Source organism: Pan troglodytes, chromosome 3 (assembly GCF_028858775.2).
Source record: "Pan troglodytes isolate AG18354 chromosome 3, NHGRI_mPanTro3-v2.0_pri, whole genome shotgun sequence".
Classification (NCBI taxonomy): Eukaryota; Metazoa; Chordata; class Mammalia; order Primates; family Hominidae; genus Pan; species Pan troglodytes.
In genome coordinates, this window is record NC_072401.2 from 3,619,972 (window position 1) to 3,634,667 (window position 14,696).

At 58.0% G+C, this 14,696-nt stretch overlaps 1 protein-coding gene across 4 annotated transcripts in view; it reads left to right on the forward strand.

Moving 5' to 3' along the window:
* The window catches only part of HTT (huntingtin), a 202,494-nt gene extending 189,075 nt beyond the window's left edge, over positions 1 to 13,419 (forward strand). For all 4 annotated transcript variants that reach the window (XM_063808594.1, XM_016951204.3, XM_016951206.4 and 1 more), the window contains exons 58-67: positions 1,036 to 1,166; positions 1,301 to 1,430; positions 2,640 to 2,795; positions 5,912 to 6,102; positions 8,036 to 8,150; positions 8,317 to 8,530; positions 8,904 to 9,009; positions 11,148 to 11,310; positions 11,517 to 11,677; positions 12,606 to 13,419. In XM_063808594.1, coding sequence (XP_063664664.1) covers positions 1,036 to 1,166; positions 1,301 to 1,430; positions 2,640 to 2,795; positions 5,912 to 6,102; positions 8,036 to 8,150; positions 8,317 to 8,530; positions 8,904 to 9,009; positions 11,148 to 11,310; positions 11,517 to 11,677; positions 12,606 to 12,819 — 1,581 coding nt within the window. In that variant the 3' untranslated portion in view covers positions 12,820 to 13,419. The remainder of the gene's footprint in view (positions 1 to 1,035; positions 1,167 to 1,300; positions 1,431 to 2,639; positions 2,796 to 5,911; positions 6,103 to 8,035; positions 8,151 to 8,316; positions 8,531 to 8,903; positions 9,010 to 11,147; positions 11,311 to 11,516; positions 11,678 to 12,605) is intronic.
* The last annotated feature ends 1,277 nt before the right edge of the window (positions 13,420 to 14,696 follow it).

The window sequence follows — 14,696 nt, forward strand, 5'->3', positions numbered from 1 at the left end:
ACCAACTGTCATGGGATCATACTGGGGCTGAAGTACGGTCCCACCCCTGCCCTGTCTGGGGCTGAAGTACGGTCCCACCCCTGCCCTGTCTGGGGCTGAAGGACAGTGCCACCCCTGCCCTGTCTGGGGCTGAAGGACAGTGCCACCCCTGCCCTGTCTGGGGCTGAAGGACAGTGCCACCCCTGCCCTGTCTGGGGCTGAAGGACAGTGCCACCCCTGCCCTGTCTGGGGCTGAAGGACAGTGCCACCCCTGCCCTGTCTGGGATGTTTAGCCCCTAGATGCCACTGGACTGAGCCGCTACTTGCTTTTGGGAAAGAGGGGTGGGGGTTAGGGGTCTGGGCGAGGGGAGTGCAGGGGCTGCTCCTTGGCCTGAGAGCTGTTCATACAGACTCCTCGCCCACTCCCTGCAGGGTGCTGGGTCCCAGGGGGGAAATGGCCCTTGGTGCCAAGAACGTGAGTTGGGGCTAGTGCCAGTGATGATGGAGAACAGCTTTTTATGGGCACACAGCCCACAGCACTGTGCCAAGTGCTCGAGGCTTCCCGAGAACCAGGCAGAAAGGAGGACAGTCGAGGTGTGCTGACTGCGTGGTGGCTGCGTGATCTAGAGCGCGGGTCACAACGGCGTGAGGGAGCTCTGGCCTGGGGTTTCCCGCAATGACTGCCAGTGAGGGAGACTGGAAAAGGAATCTCACGTATTGGTTCCGTGTTTTGGGGACTCCATTCAGATGTCACTTAGGAGTGAAAGCATCCCTTCGTAGAGCCTCTTTCTGTGTCACCCTCCTCAGCTGCTCCTGGGGTTGACTGGCCCCTGATTCATGCCTTTAGCATGTGCTGGAGCTTCCCAGCAGCTGTCCAGCCCCTGCCCCACCCTCTCTGTGGGCTCCCTTGCCCGTAACCTGGGGTGTCTGAACGACCCTTGCTAAGGGGCAGACTGTTAGACGGTAGGCATGTGCCGAGTCCCAGGGGCCGCACCCACCCACCAGGAGCCTGGCACTGTGGCCGCAGCACTGAGCAGTGCCCCGTTTCTGTGGCAGGTGTCCATACACTCCGTGTGGCTGGGGAACAGCATCACACCCCTGAGGGAGGAGGAATGGGACGAGGAAGAGGAGGAGGAGGCCGACGCCCCTGCACCTTCGTCACCACCCACGTCTCCAGTCAACTCCAGGTTTTCCAGTGGCCTTTTTCTTTTTAACAGAAATTTGAAATTTCTTATCAGTCATTTGATTTGTTTGAGGTGCTTCTTGAAATGAGCCTCTCATCTCATGTACTTGGAAAATACCCATCTCGCATATTCCACAGGAAACACCGGGCTGGAGTTGACATCCACTCCTGTTCACAGTTTTTGCTTGAGTTGTACAGCCGCTGGATCCTGCCGTCCAGCTCAGCCAGGAGGACCCCGGCCATCCTCATCAGTGAGGTGGTCAGATCCGTAAGTGAGCCTTCCCATTCCCCTCACACCTGCACGCGCCACACGCACCACACACACACACACACCCCCCACACACACATGCCACTTGCACACACACCCCTCATGCACGCAACACACACACAGGCCACACGCACCATAGACACCACACACACATGCCACATGCACACACATACACGGCATGCACCATACACACAACACACACAGCACACATGCCACACACACACGCCACACCACATGCACCACACACATGCCACATGCACACACACCCCACATGCACGCACCACACACACACACACCCCCCCCACACACACATGCCACTTGCACACACACCCCTCATGCACGCAACACACACACAGGCCACACGCACCATAGACACCACACACACATGCCACATGCACACACATACACGGCATGCACCATACGCACAACACACACAGCACACATGCCACACACACACGCCACACCACATGCACCACACACATGCCACATGCACACACACCCCACATGCACACACCACACACACACACACACACCACACACCCCACATGCACCGCACCACACACGCCACACGCACCACACACACCACACACACACCCCCCACACACACATGCCACTTGCACACATACCCCTCATGCACGCAACACACACACACACCACACACCCCACATGCACCGCACCACACGTCACATGCACACAACACACACATGCCACGTGCACACACCCCACACACCACATGTATGTGCCACACACACCACACAACCACACACATGCACCACACACGCCACATGTGCACGCACCAGACACGTGGCACACACTACACACACGCCACATGCGCACACCCCACACACACGTACGCACCACACACATGCCACACACACATGCACCACACACATGCCACATGTACACACATGTATATACACACCCCACACCACACACACCACTCGCACACCACGCACACACACCACATGCACACACACACACCACATACGCCACACGTACACACCATACACACACCATACATGCACCACGTGTACCACGCACCCAGACACACCACACGCATACACCACACACACACGCACACATGCATCCCGCACAGTAATGTCTCTTGGGTGTAAGAACACGACCTGCCAGTAGTAGCGTTCTGGATGCGTTGCCTGGATTCTAACAGCGCGATTCTCCCCTTGCCCTCCTGGTGTTCCACATCTCCAGCTTCTAGTGGTCTCAGACTTGTTCACCGAGCGCAACCAGTTTGAGCTGATGTATGTGACGCTGACAGAACTGCGAAGGGTGCACCCTTCAGAAGACGAGATCCTCGCTCAGTACCTGGTGCCTGCCACCTGCAAGGCAGCTGCCGTCCTTGGGATGGTAAGTGACAGGTGGCACAGAGGTTCCTGTGCTGAAGCCACGGGGGCCCATCTGCCTTGGGACCTGGTGTTGGCCAGAGGTGCCGGGTGCGGCTGCCTCCTTTTGAGAGTTGACCCGAACCGGACTCCACGGCCCACGTGAGCTGCAGTGCTTCTCAGATGGAGGGGGTTCAGCGACGGTCAGTGCCATTCACAGGTCACTGTGATGTGGGTCGTGGCGGCCAAGCCATGGTTTGGGGTCCCGTATCCCTGGGCTTGTGACATCATTGTAGTAGCCCATCCCCACAGAACCATGGTGTGTGGTGGCGCTGAAGCATCGTAGATGGTGGAAACGCGACTGGCTTCCCCATGCTCTGCCCTGAGGCCTGACTGCCTCACTCCCCTTCTCAGTTATGTTCCAGGTCCCCCGAGCTTCCTGGCTGGACAGCTTCTCTCCTGGGGGCCGTTTTGTCACAGTGACCCTGTGTTTCTAGTCCCAAATCTGGGTGCTATAGTCTCTTTTTAGCGTGGTGGTTGTCTTAGTCTTTTTTGGCTGCTACCACAAGTTACCTTAGACTGGGTAATTTATAAACAGTGGAAATTTACTTCTCACCGTTCTGGGGGCTGGAAGTTTTCATGGTCAAGGTGCCAGCAGATTTGGTGTTTGGTGAGGGCCGCTCTCTGCTTCATAGATGGCATCTTCTCGCTGGGTCCTCACGGTGGAAGGAGTGAACAAGCTCCCTCAGGCCTTTTAGAAGGGCCCCAATCCACAAGGGCTCTCCCATCATGACCTCATCACCTCCCAAGGCCCCACCTTCTTGTACTGTGGCACTGCAAATTAGGTGTCAGTGTAGGAGTTTCAGGAGGGATAGAAACATTCAGACCATCCCAGGGGTCAAGTGTTCATCCTCTTGAGTTCCTCCTTATTCTGCTTCTGGTTTATCAGGATTCAGCCAGTGCAGCATGGTACCTGTATTCTGTGGCACATCACCACATGGTATTTGCCAAGTATCCATCACCTGTACACGTGAAATCGTTGCCCGTGGGTCCTGACATCTGGCGAAGCATATTCAAGGATGTCAGAACTGTCAGAGCTGGCGCCTCTGGTTCCTTGTCATGTGGCATTACCTAGTAATCCATTTTATGATAGCAATGGAAACTCGTTTCTTCAACAAACACCTGAGTGGCTGCCGTGTGCCAGCCGTCTGGGGCCCTTGGTGAGAATGGCATGGTGGTGCCCATCAGGGCCTGCCTAGCCCGTGCTCTGGACGGGCTCCTGTGTGTCAGGAACGACAATGCTGTCATGATGGTGATGATTTTTTTTTGCCATCACTCCAGCCGCTAACATTTGCGGAGCTCTTCCTCCCCCACCCCCACCTGACAAGGCCAAGGGTGACCTTGGCCCCACCCTAGGCGGCCAAGGTCAGAAGTTAGCTGGCTTGTCTGGGTCACACAAAATGCAGCAGAGGTTGAGGTGAGCCCATGTCCGTGACCTGGAGCCTGACTCCCTCTCTGCGAGTCTTGACTGCTCTTGCCTAGACTCTGTCCTCCCCGAGCCCAAATGCCAGTCATCTTCCCTTGTGGGTGGCCTTCAGCCTGGTGCCATGCTGGTGACTCAGCAGCCGTCCAGGGAGTGGAAACAATGAGTGTGTGGGTTCCCTGTGTGGGCATCTCTCTTCACGGCGAACACCCTCTGGGTGTTGCCCACACGATGTCAAGGTGGCTCTTGGAAGGGGTCCTTCTCCTTTGTGGGAAGTTTCAGCTGCTGGGCTAACTTGAATTGTAACTGTGGTTTTGTGCTCAGGCCCAGATCCCCCTAGGCAAGTGTTGTGCCATCAGTAATCAAATGAGAAATAATCATTTTGAAAAGCAGATCCTAAGGCAGGATGGTCATGGACGCTCACTCCCAGCTCTGTGTGCACTCATGCTTTCTGGAAGATGGCCATCCTCTGTGAAGGTTTTCAGCGCGTCATGCTTGGTACCCACGTATCCAGAGCATGTCGTTTTGAGGTATTTGCCCACCGTTGTGAAATCCGTGCCACCTGAGAGCAGGTCCTGATGTGGGACTTTCAGAAGTGGGACCTGGGGCCGTGCGCGGTCCTTAGGGAGGGGCCGCGTGGCATTGTGCGTGTGAGGGGATAGCACAGGGTGAGGTGGGGGCCCAAGAAGGAAGTGATCCACAAAGAACAGCCTCCTCTTTTGGTCCTTGTTCCTGGGATGGGTGGGAGTGGCTTCTGTGTCTTCCGGTCATTTCCCCTGCGGAGAGGCTCCTACCACTGCCGAGAACCTCATCATTTCACAAAAACAAGAGGCCGCCTGGCCATCCAGTGCTCCGTGGGAATTCTGTGTCCCCATAGTCTTGGGCTGAAGGAGGGTGACATTCCTTGCTGACTTCTGCAGGGGTCTCCTCACTGTTAAAGAGCAGATTGAAAGTGAAGAACGTGGGCTAAGTGTTTAGGTCGATATTTAACCCTGCTAGGTTTTGGATACTAAGTGAAATTGAGGCCATTTTGGTTGAAGTTGACAGAAACCACTATCAGGGATCCCCAAGACTACCCCAGGCTTTTCTAGAAAGACTCTCAGCTAAGATGTGTTATGGTAAAAGCACACAAAACAAAATCAGCAAAGAAAATTAGCAAGGGCAGAGGCCCATGGGGCGATGTCCCGAGGACACCAGGCTCGAGCTTCCAGAGTCCTCTCCCAGCGGGGTCGTGCAGGACGCACTTAACTCCCCGCACAGTGAGCCGTGACAGCGCGTGTGCAGTGCCGTCGCCAGGAAAGCACACTAGAGACTTGGTGCCAGGGTTTTTACTGGGGGCTGGGCACATGGGCACCCTCTGCCTGCCTTGTGCCCAGACTCTGGACTCCCGGAGGGAAGGCAAGTTCTCAGCACAAACCCTGGTGCCCACACAAGCAGCTGAGCACAGGGAGCCCCTCCTCAGTGAGGATGGTGGGCACCGTCCCAACACCAGCCAGGGGCCAGCCTTGCACACAGGCCTCTCAGGATGGTCTCCGGCCTGCTGTGTAGTCTCTTCTGCACACAAGCGTGAGGGCAGCGCCCCCGCCTCGGCTGTGGGGAGGAGCCACTGGGACGTGAGCTCTGGTGGCATGCAGCATCTTTTGTCTGTGTGTGCCTAGGACAAGGCCGTGGCGGAGCCTGTCAGCCGCCTGCTGGAGAGCACACTCAGGAGCAGCCACCTGCCCAGCAGGGTCGGAGCCCTGCACGGCGTCCTCTATGTGCTGGAGTGCGACCTGCTGGACGACACTGCCAAGCAGCTCATCCCAGTCATCAGCGACTATCTCCTCTCCAACCTGAAAGGGATCGCCCAGTGAGTGGGAGCCTGGCTGGGGCTGGGGCGGGGGTCTCAGAATGAGCTGTGAAGGAAGCACCGTCACCCTCTCCAAGTGCCCATGCTCCTGGCCAGATGGCAGGCAGGTATCAGTGGGAACCCAGGTGGGTACCATGGCTGAGGTCGGTGAGACGCAAGGGCACAGGTGCGTCCTAGAGGCTTCCTCGGGCACCTCCAGCGAGCTGGAGCTCTCGCCTCTGCTGCTGTCTCTTGTGGCGCTTAGCACACTCCCCCACGTGCCCATTCCTGACTCTGCTCTCGAGGCCATTGGCTCTCATTCTCTGCTCCCAGAACCCTGTTATTACCCAGGCTAGCCTCCTCTCTGCACCTTCCCCGCCCTGGCCCAGCACCTCCCTCTTGTTTCCACTGTGATTCCGACCTCGCCTTATCTTAAAGCTGCTGGGCGGCAGGTTCTGTACACACGTGTCCTTGACAAAGCACGGCTGGTGCCGCAACCCCTCAGTGAGCAAGTCAAGCTCTTCACAGCGATGTCTTAGAAGCGCGGAGGGCTCTGTGACACCCTGGTCTCACCGCCACTCTCCCAAAGTCGCAGAGGCTTTAGCAGAGATGGGCCCAGCCTCTCTGAGTCATAGGCTTCTGCACACGGGAGCTGTCTTTAGAGGGAGGGTGGAATTTCGTCAGCCACCCACATGGCGGAGTTGAGGGCAAGAATTAGGAGCAAAGATGGGAAGGGGTCTGGGAGGAATGGCCAGTGATCCCCTTTGACAAGTGGGCAGGAAACGGGGGCTAGGTCAAAGTTGAGTGGAAGACCTGGAGGGAGACGGGAAGGTCTCTGTAGGCACAGTTCAGACAGGAGGGAGGTGTGAGCCAGGGCACATGCCGGTGGCCGGCCGTCTGGCAGGATTTGGGACATGCTGGAGCAGGGACAGCGGCTCATCAGGGGCCATTGCCCTCATCCAGGCCAGAGTGTCACAAGCCCGTGGGGAGGCCCTTCTCGCCTGCCATCCTTGCTGGGCAGTGGGTGCTGTGGTAGCAGGACAGGCGGACGGCTGGCGACTGTCTCTGCATCCCTGGAGCCGGGCATAGGGCCAAGTCACACGGGACACAGGCCTGCAAATCAGGCACATATGTTGGTGCAGTGACGTGATTTTGGGGGGCAGCCCCAGAACAGGCCCCAGACACAGGCCAAAGCCCTGCCTGTGCTGGTGTGTTGGGCTGTTCTATGGCTCTTGCTGTGGGTGTGGAGGACTCAGGGAAGGAGAGTTGAGGTGGTCCAGGAGTTGCGTTTGGGATGCAGAGAGCTTGTGGCATCCAGGTAGAAATGGTGCGTGGGGCTGACCTCAGCACCATGGGCAGAGGGGCCGTGTCACGTGCCTCCGGGGTGGAGGTGGGACCACGTGGTGACAGATATACGCATCACTGGGCACGTTTCTGTGGGTGTAGGGGGGCATCGTATTGGCTCCTCTGTTCACAGTGGCCCCTCATTCAGTCCCTGGCTACCAGGTCCTCACTGTGCCATGGGGAAGGCCGGCACTGTCGGGGGATCACAGAAGGCAGCACGTTATGATGGCATGTGCCATGAAGGAAAAGCACAGGGCACTCAGGAAGTAGAGGGGACTGGCCTGGGGTGTGGGAATCTGGGGCCTCGTTGAGGGACAGAGAGAGGAAGTGTGTGGTGGCCAGCATGGAGGTGGCCACAGGGGAGGCTGAGTCAGGCCGAGAGGGCAGGGCGTGGGGGAGGTAGACGGGCTCAGCCACCCAGGGGGTGGTCAAGCAGAGGCTGAAGGGTCAGGCCAGGCTGCAGGGGCCTGGGGGAGCCACGCAGGGTAGGCGCTCCCGGGAGCCAGCCTGGCCCATAGCTCTACACTCCCGCGTGGGGCCGGACATGCTGTGAAGCCCTCTCCACGTTGGATGGGGGTGGCTGAGCCTGGCTGCTGTCTCCCGTTTTCAGCTGCGTGAACATTCACAGCCAGCAGCACGTACTGGTCATGTGTGCCACTGCGTTTTACCTCATTGAGAACTATCCTCTGGACGTAGGGCCGGAATTTTCAGCATCAATAATACAGGTGAGTGGGCCCTGGCTGTCTTCCTCTGCACACGGGGAGTGGGCTTCCCTTCTCTTTTCCTTGCAGGATCATACCAGTGGGCCAGTTTTGACTTGGTGGGGAGGAGGCATGAACACCTGAGACTGTGCAGCGATTCTTTGACACAGAGGCCTTTCTCCCTGTGCAGATGTGTGGGGTGATGCTGTCTGGAAGTGAGGAGTCCACCCCCTCCATCATTTACCACTGTGCCCTCAGAGGCCTGGAGCGCCTCCTGCTCTCTGAGCAGCTCTCCCGCCTGGATGCAGAATCGCTGGTCAAGCTGAGTGTGGACAGAGTGAACGTGCACAGCCCGCACCGGGCCATGGCGGCTCTGGGCCTGATGCTCACCTGCATGTACACAGGTGAGCATGTACACGGTGCCCGTAAGGCCAGCCCAAGTCCTGTTCAAGGGAGGCAGGAGCATGCTCACTCAAGGGACCTAGACTAGGTGCCCTCTGATTTGACACTTCTGGTGTTGCCCCAAGCCGGCCCCATCACCTTGCAAGAAAGGCTCTGGAGCCCCCAGGGCCGGAGTACCTGGTCAGGGTTGACCGTCCCTGCGGTCACTCATCCCATGTGGCTGAGCTGGGCTGGGTCCTGGGCTAGCAAGGGGCTGATATCACCTGCTTTCAGATCTTCTCCAGGGACTCACTGGACCCCTGTGTACAAAGCACTGTCTACAGAGCCTGTTGGGCTGTATAGAGGTAACCTTCGTACTGAACACTTTTGTTACAGGAAAGGAGAAAGTCAGTCCGGGTAGAACTTCAGACCCTAATCCTGCAGCCCCCGACAGCGAGTCAGTGATTGTTGCTATGGAGCGGGTATCTGTTCTTTTTGATAGGTAAGAAGCGAAGCCCCATCCCTCAGCCGTTAGCTTCCCTAGAACTTTGGCCTGAAGCTGTGCTTTTGTGTGTGTCTGCTGATCCCCTGGCGCTGTTGCTAGAGTCCTGCCATTGATTCCTCACCACAGCCTAACCATGGGCTGCCTTGGCTCAGGGTTCCACTGGTGAGCTGGCGGTCCTTGGACCCCAGCACTCAGGTGTAGCGTTGACCAGTTCCAAGGTTGTCCCAGTGCCTGCCCATCTCTCCTGAGGGCTCAGGGACAGTACCTGGCAGTTGGGGGTGTGGCAGGGGGCAGGAATGACCAGCCTCTGGGAGAGTGGGGCAGAAGCCTGCACAGTGAGGAGGAGCTGGCTCAGCCTGGCTGCCTATCGTGAGAGGGGAGCCCACGGGGCCGTGGGAGGGGGGCCGTGGTGCCTGTGAGCAGGGTGAGGAGCAGCGGCAGGAGGATGAAGGTGGAACCCACACATGCATCTTTGAGACCCGTGTGGTCAGTGGCTTCTGCCCCCCACCACCCCCGACTGCTGTGCGTGCATTTGTGTTTAGAATTGGCTTCGCTCACCTGCTCTGGAAGTGGGTTAGGAGCTTGGTAGGGCTTTTTCGCAAGGACAAGGGCCCTTGATTTGCTCTCAGGCCTCAGTCCTGGCGACATAGTGGATCTGGAGCCTTGTTGCACTGCCTTGCCTGTGCTATCCAATCAGGGTGGCCAGTGGGGAGCCATTTAGCTTTTCTCAAGAACATACTCAGGTGGACCTTGCTCCACTGTTTGACCAGATGAGGTGTTCTGAACAGCCAAGCCTGTGCTGGTCTGTTTTCATGTTGATTTTTTTTTTTCTTTTCTTTTTGAGACGGAGTTTTTCCCTTGTCACCCAGGCTGGAGTGCAATGGTGTGATCTCGGCTCACTGCAACCTCCGCCTCCCGGGTTCAAGTGATTCTCCTGCCTCAGCCTCCCTAGTAGCTGGGATTACAGGCACGCACCACCACGCCCAACTAATTTTTGTGTTTTTAGTAGAGACGGGGTTTCACCGTGTTGGCTGGGCTGGTCTCGAACTCCTGAACTCAAGTGATCCACCCTCCTTGGCCTCCCAGAGTGCTGGGATTACAGGCGTGAGCCACTGCACCCGGCCCCCATGTCAATTTTTAAATGCACCTCTGCATCGTTCTTCAGTCCCCACATGCTCACTGAGCACCACTGCGACTGGCAGACGGGCACAGGGAGGCGCCACGACCAGTCCTGGCCTTCAAGGGGCTTGTGGTCTAGTGGGCCCAGTGCCAGGTGGCGAGTGCTCCAGACAGTGTGGTGCACGCCTTCCGCTTGACCGCTCTCCAGACGCCACAGGGAGGCACCTCGCAGCTGATCACAGATTTCTCTCTGTGGAGCAGTGTCTTCAGAGCGGCTGCCATGCCACTGCTGGGCGAGGGTCTGCGGGCGGGTAGAGCCAGGAGCACCTGTGAGGAAGTGCACTGCCATTTTCTTAGCTGCTTCCCATGTGTCTCAGTTACACACGGCTGGCATGTGTGCACTGATGAAACGGGAACATGGTGGTTGCTTTTCAGCACTGAAAGGGATACTGCTCAGGGGGCGTGTTTCAGGATCTGGTTAGGGAAGAAGCAGCGAGAGCACAGATGGGGCCCTGTGTGGTAATAAGAAAAAAGTCCTGGTTGACAACAGTGCCACGAAGCGTTAGAACACATAGGGATGTTTGTGGAGCATTTGCATGTGGAAAGCAGCAAAAACATAATGGGGACGGGTTCTTTTGTTATGATTTTTAAAAATCTCTTTTGTAACATCCTTCCCGCTGCGCCGTTTCTGCATATTCCTTTACGTAGCTTTCAAACTCCTCTTAGGATTTCTGGTCCCTACAGGGCGTGGGAGCCCAGGGCCTGTGCCAAGCAGCCTGTCTCCACGAGCTGGACAGAGGAAGGGCTGGGGTTTTGCCTTTTTAGTCTCAAAATTCATACTCCAGTTGCTTAGGCTCTGACTTTCCCCACTTGGAAAGTCCCTCACGGCCGAGAGTCCCTCCCAGCCCTGATTTCACATCGGCATTTTCCCCAGTATTAGAGCCAAGGCCCTCCGCGGGCAGGTGGGGCAGCTGTGGGAGCTGGTGCCAGTCTCTGACCTGTGTCCCTCCTCCCAGGATCAGGAAAGGCTTTCCTTGTGAAGCCAGAGTGGTGGCCAGGATCCTGCCCCAGTTTCTAGACGACTTCTTCCCACCCCAGGACATCATGAACAAAGTCATCGGAGAGTTTCTGTCCAACCAGCAGCCATACCCCCAGTTCATGGCCACCGTGGTGTATAAGGTGAGGTTGCATGTGGGATGGGGATGGAGTGGGAAAGCCTGGAGGTGGAGTTGCCTCCGACTTCCCAGCAGATTCCAGCAGAGCCCAGCTCCTCCCCTTTAAAGCAGCAATGCCTCTGGCCCCCACCCCACCCCCGCCACCCAGGCACAACAGGTGTTCCCGTCCCCCCCAGCCCTGACACTCAGGCGCCTGCTTGCTCCTTGCAGGTGTTTCAGACCCTGCACAGCACCGGGCAGTCGTCCATGGTCCGGGACTGGGTCATGCTGTCCCTCTCCAACTTCACGCAGAGGGCCCCAGTCGCCATGGCCACGTGGAGCCTCTCCTGCTTCTTCGTCAGCGCGTCCACCAGCCCGTGGGTTGCAGCGATGTATCCTCTCTGGGTCCCTGGTGCTGGCCCCGTTTCCCTCGTCAACACCGAGGCTCATGTTTCATGATAAGGTTTTGAAACCTAACCTTTGCAAAAACCCCACAGATGCCAAGGTGACAGGTCCTCAGCCCCAGGGAAGTAAAATGCTGACAGGGATACAGAAAGGAGCACATCCAGACATTTGCCGACCAGGGCCTCTCAGAGGGGCCCGTGTATGGCAGGAGGGTCGCAGCTGGGGGGCCTTTCTGTGGAGGGCCTGGGTGAGGGGAGCGAGGGTGGGCGGTGGTCTCTGCAGACGTCCCGCCCACTCGCGGGCTCTGTGTGGCTGGGCTTCTCCTGACACTGCTTCTCATTAGCTTTGGTCATTGTGCCTCGATCGCCCTCTCGGGGAAAGGCTTAAGTAAAGATCCAGTTCCCACCCCCAGATGCTGGCTGCCAGGAGTTTCCCTTTCCACAGCCCTTCCCCAAGACAGACCACAAGAGCCTCCAAGCAGCACAGTTGTCCTGGTGCTGACAGCACAGCCTTGCCCGGCATGCCTGGCATGGCTCTGCCCTCACTGCATTGGAGCAGGGCTAGTGGAGGCCAGCGGAAGCACCGGCCACCAGCGCTGCACAGGAGCCAGGCCAGGTGAGTGCTGCCCAGTGGGTGCCCTGCCTCCAGGCCTCCTGCTTCCTTGGCCAGCTCTGCCCAGCTCACTTCTGCCCTGCTGGCCTTCCAGCAGGGCATCCAGCCAGCCAAGGGTTGCAGGAATGGAGGTGGAGGCGCTGCTGCAGCTGGAGGCATCCAGGTGGCCCTTCCGGGGCTCTGCTCGCTCTCCAGGCTCCCTGGACCCCTTTGTAGGCTGTTTCAGGAGAGGAGCTCCCAGGTGAGGACAGGGAGGCAGCATTCCCCTCATTTGCCGGCCTTTTTCCTTAACTCCTGCACCAGCCTCCCACATGTCATCAGCAGGATGGGCAAGCTGGAGCAGGTGGACGTGAACCTTTTCTGCCTGGTCGCCACAGACTTCTACAGACACCAGATAGAGGAGGAGCTCGACCGCAGGGCCTTCCAGTCTGTGCTTGAGGTGGTTGCAGCCCCAGGAAGCCCATATCACCGGCTGCTGACTTGTTTACGAAATGTCCACAAGGTCACCACCTGCTGAGCGCCATGGTGGGAGAGACTGTGAGGCGGCAGCTGGGGCCGGAGCCTTTGGAAGTCTGCGCCCTTGTGCCCTGCCTCCACCGAGCCAGCTTGGTCCCTATGGGCTTCCGCACATGCCGCGGGCGGCCAGGCAACGTGCGTGTCTCTGCCATGTGGCAGAAGTGCTCTTTGTGGCAGTGGCCAGGCAGGGAGTGTCTGCAGTCCTGGTGGGGCTGAGCCTGAGGCCTTCCAGAGAGCAGGAGCAGCTGTGCTGCACCCCATGTGGGTGACCAGGTCCTTTCTCCTGATAGTCACCTGCTGGTTGTTGCCAGGTTGCAGCTGCTCTTGCATCTGGGCCAGAAGTCCTCCCTCCTGCAGGCTGGCTGTTGGCCCCTCTGCTGTCCTGCAGTAGAAGGTGCCGTGAGCAGGCTTTGGGAACACTGGCCTGGGTCTCCCCGGTGGGGTGTGCATGCCACGCCCCGTGTCTGGATGCACAGATGCCATGGCATGTGCTGGGCCAGTGGCTGGGGGTGCTAGACACCCAGCACCATTCTCCCTTCTCTCTTTTCTTCTCAGGATTTAAAATTTAATTATATCAGTAAAGAGATTAATTTTAACGTAACTCTTTCTATGCCCGTGTAAAGTATGTGAATCGCAAGGCCTGTGCTGCATGCGACAGCGTCCGGGGAGGTGGACAGGGCCCCCGGCCACGCTCCCTCTCCTGTAGCCACTGGCATAGCCCTCCTGAGCACCCGCTGACATTTCCGTTGTACATGTTCCTGTTTATGCATTCACAAGGTGACTGGGATGTAGAGAGGCGTTAGTGGGCAGGTGGCCACAGCAGGACTGAGGACAGGCCCCCATTATCCTAGGGGTGTGCTCACCTGCAGCCCCTCCTCCTCGGGCACAGACGACTGTCGTTCTCCACCCACCAGTCAGGGACAGCAGCCTCCCTGTCACTCAGCTGAGAAGGCCAGCCCTCCCTGGCTGTGAGCAGCCTCCGCTGTGTCCAGAGACATGGGCCTCCCACTCCTGTTCCTTGCTAGCCCTGGGGTGGTGTCTGCCTAGGAGCTGCCTGGCAGGTGTTGGGACCTGCTGCTCCATGGATGCATGCCCCAAGAGTGTCACTGAGCTGTGTTTTGTCTGAGCCTCTCTTGGTCAACAGCAAAGCTTGGTGTCTTGGCACTGTTAGTGACAGAGCCCAGCATCCCTTCTGCCCCTGTTCCAGCCGACATCTTGCACGGTGACCCCTTTTAGTCAGGAGAGTGCAGATCTGTGCTCATCGGAGACTGCCCCACGGCCCTGTCAGAGCCGCCACTCCTATCCCCAGGCCAGGTCCCTGGACCAGCCTCCTGTTTGCAGGCCCAGAGGAGCCAAGTCATTAAAATGGAAGTGGATTCTGGATGGCCGGGCTGCTGCTGATGTAGGAGCTGGATTTGGGAGCTCTGCTTGCCGACTGGCTGTGAGACGGGGCAGGGGCTCTGCTTCCTCAGCCCTAGAGGCGAGCCAGGCAAGGTTGGCAACTGTCATGTGGCTTGGTTTGGTCATGCCCGTCGATGTTTTGGGTATTGAATATGGTAAGTGGAGGAAATGTTGGAACTCTGTGCAGGTGCTGCCTTGAGACCCCCAAGCTTCCACCTGTCCCTCTCCTATGTGGCAGCTGGGGAGCAGCTGAGATGTGGACTTGTATGCTGCCCACATACGTGAGGGGGAGCTGAAAGGGAGCCCCTGCTCAAAGGGAGCCCCTCCTCTGAGCAGCCTCTGCCAGGCCTGTATGAGGCTTTTCCCACCAGCTCCCAACAGAGGCCTCCCCCAGCCAGGACCACCTCGTCCTCGTGGCGGGGCAGCAGGAGCGGTAGAAAGGGGTCCGATGTTTGAGGAGGCCCTTAAGGGAAGCTA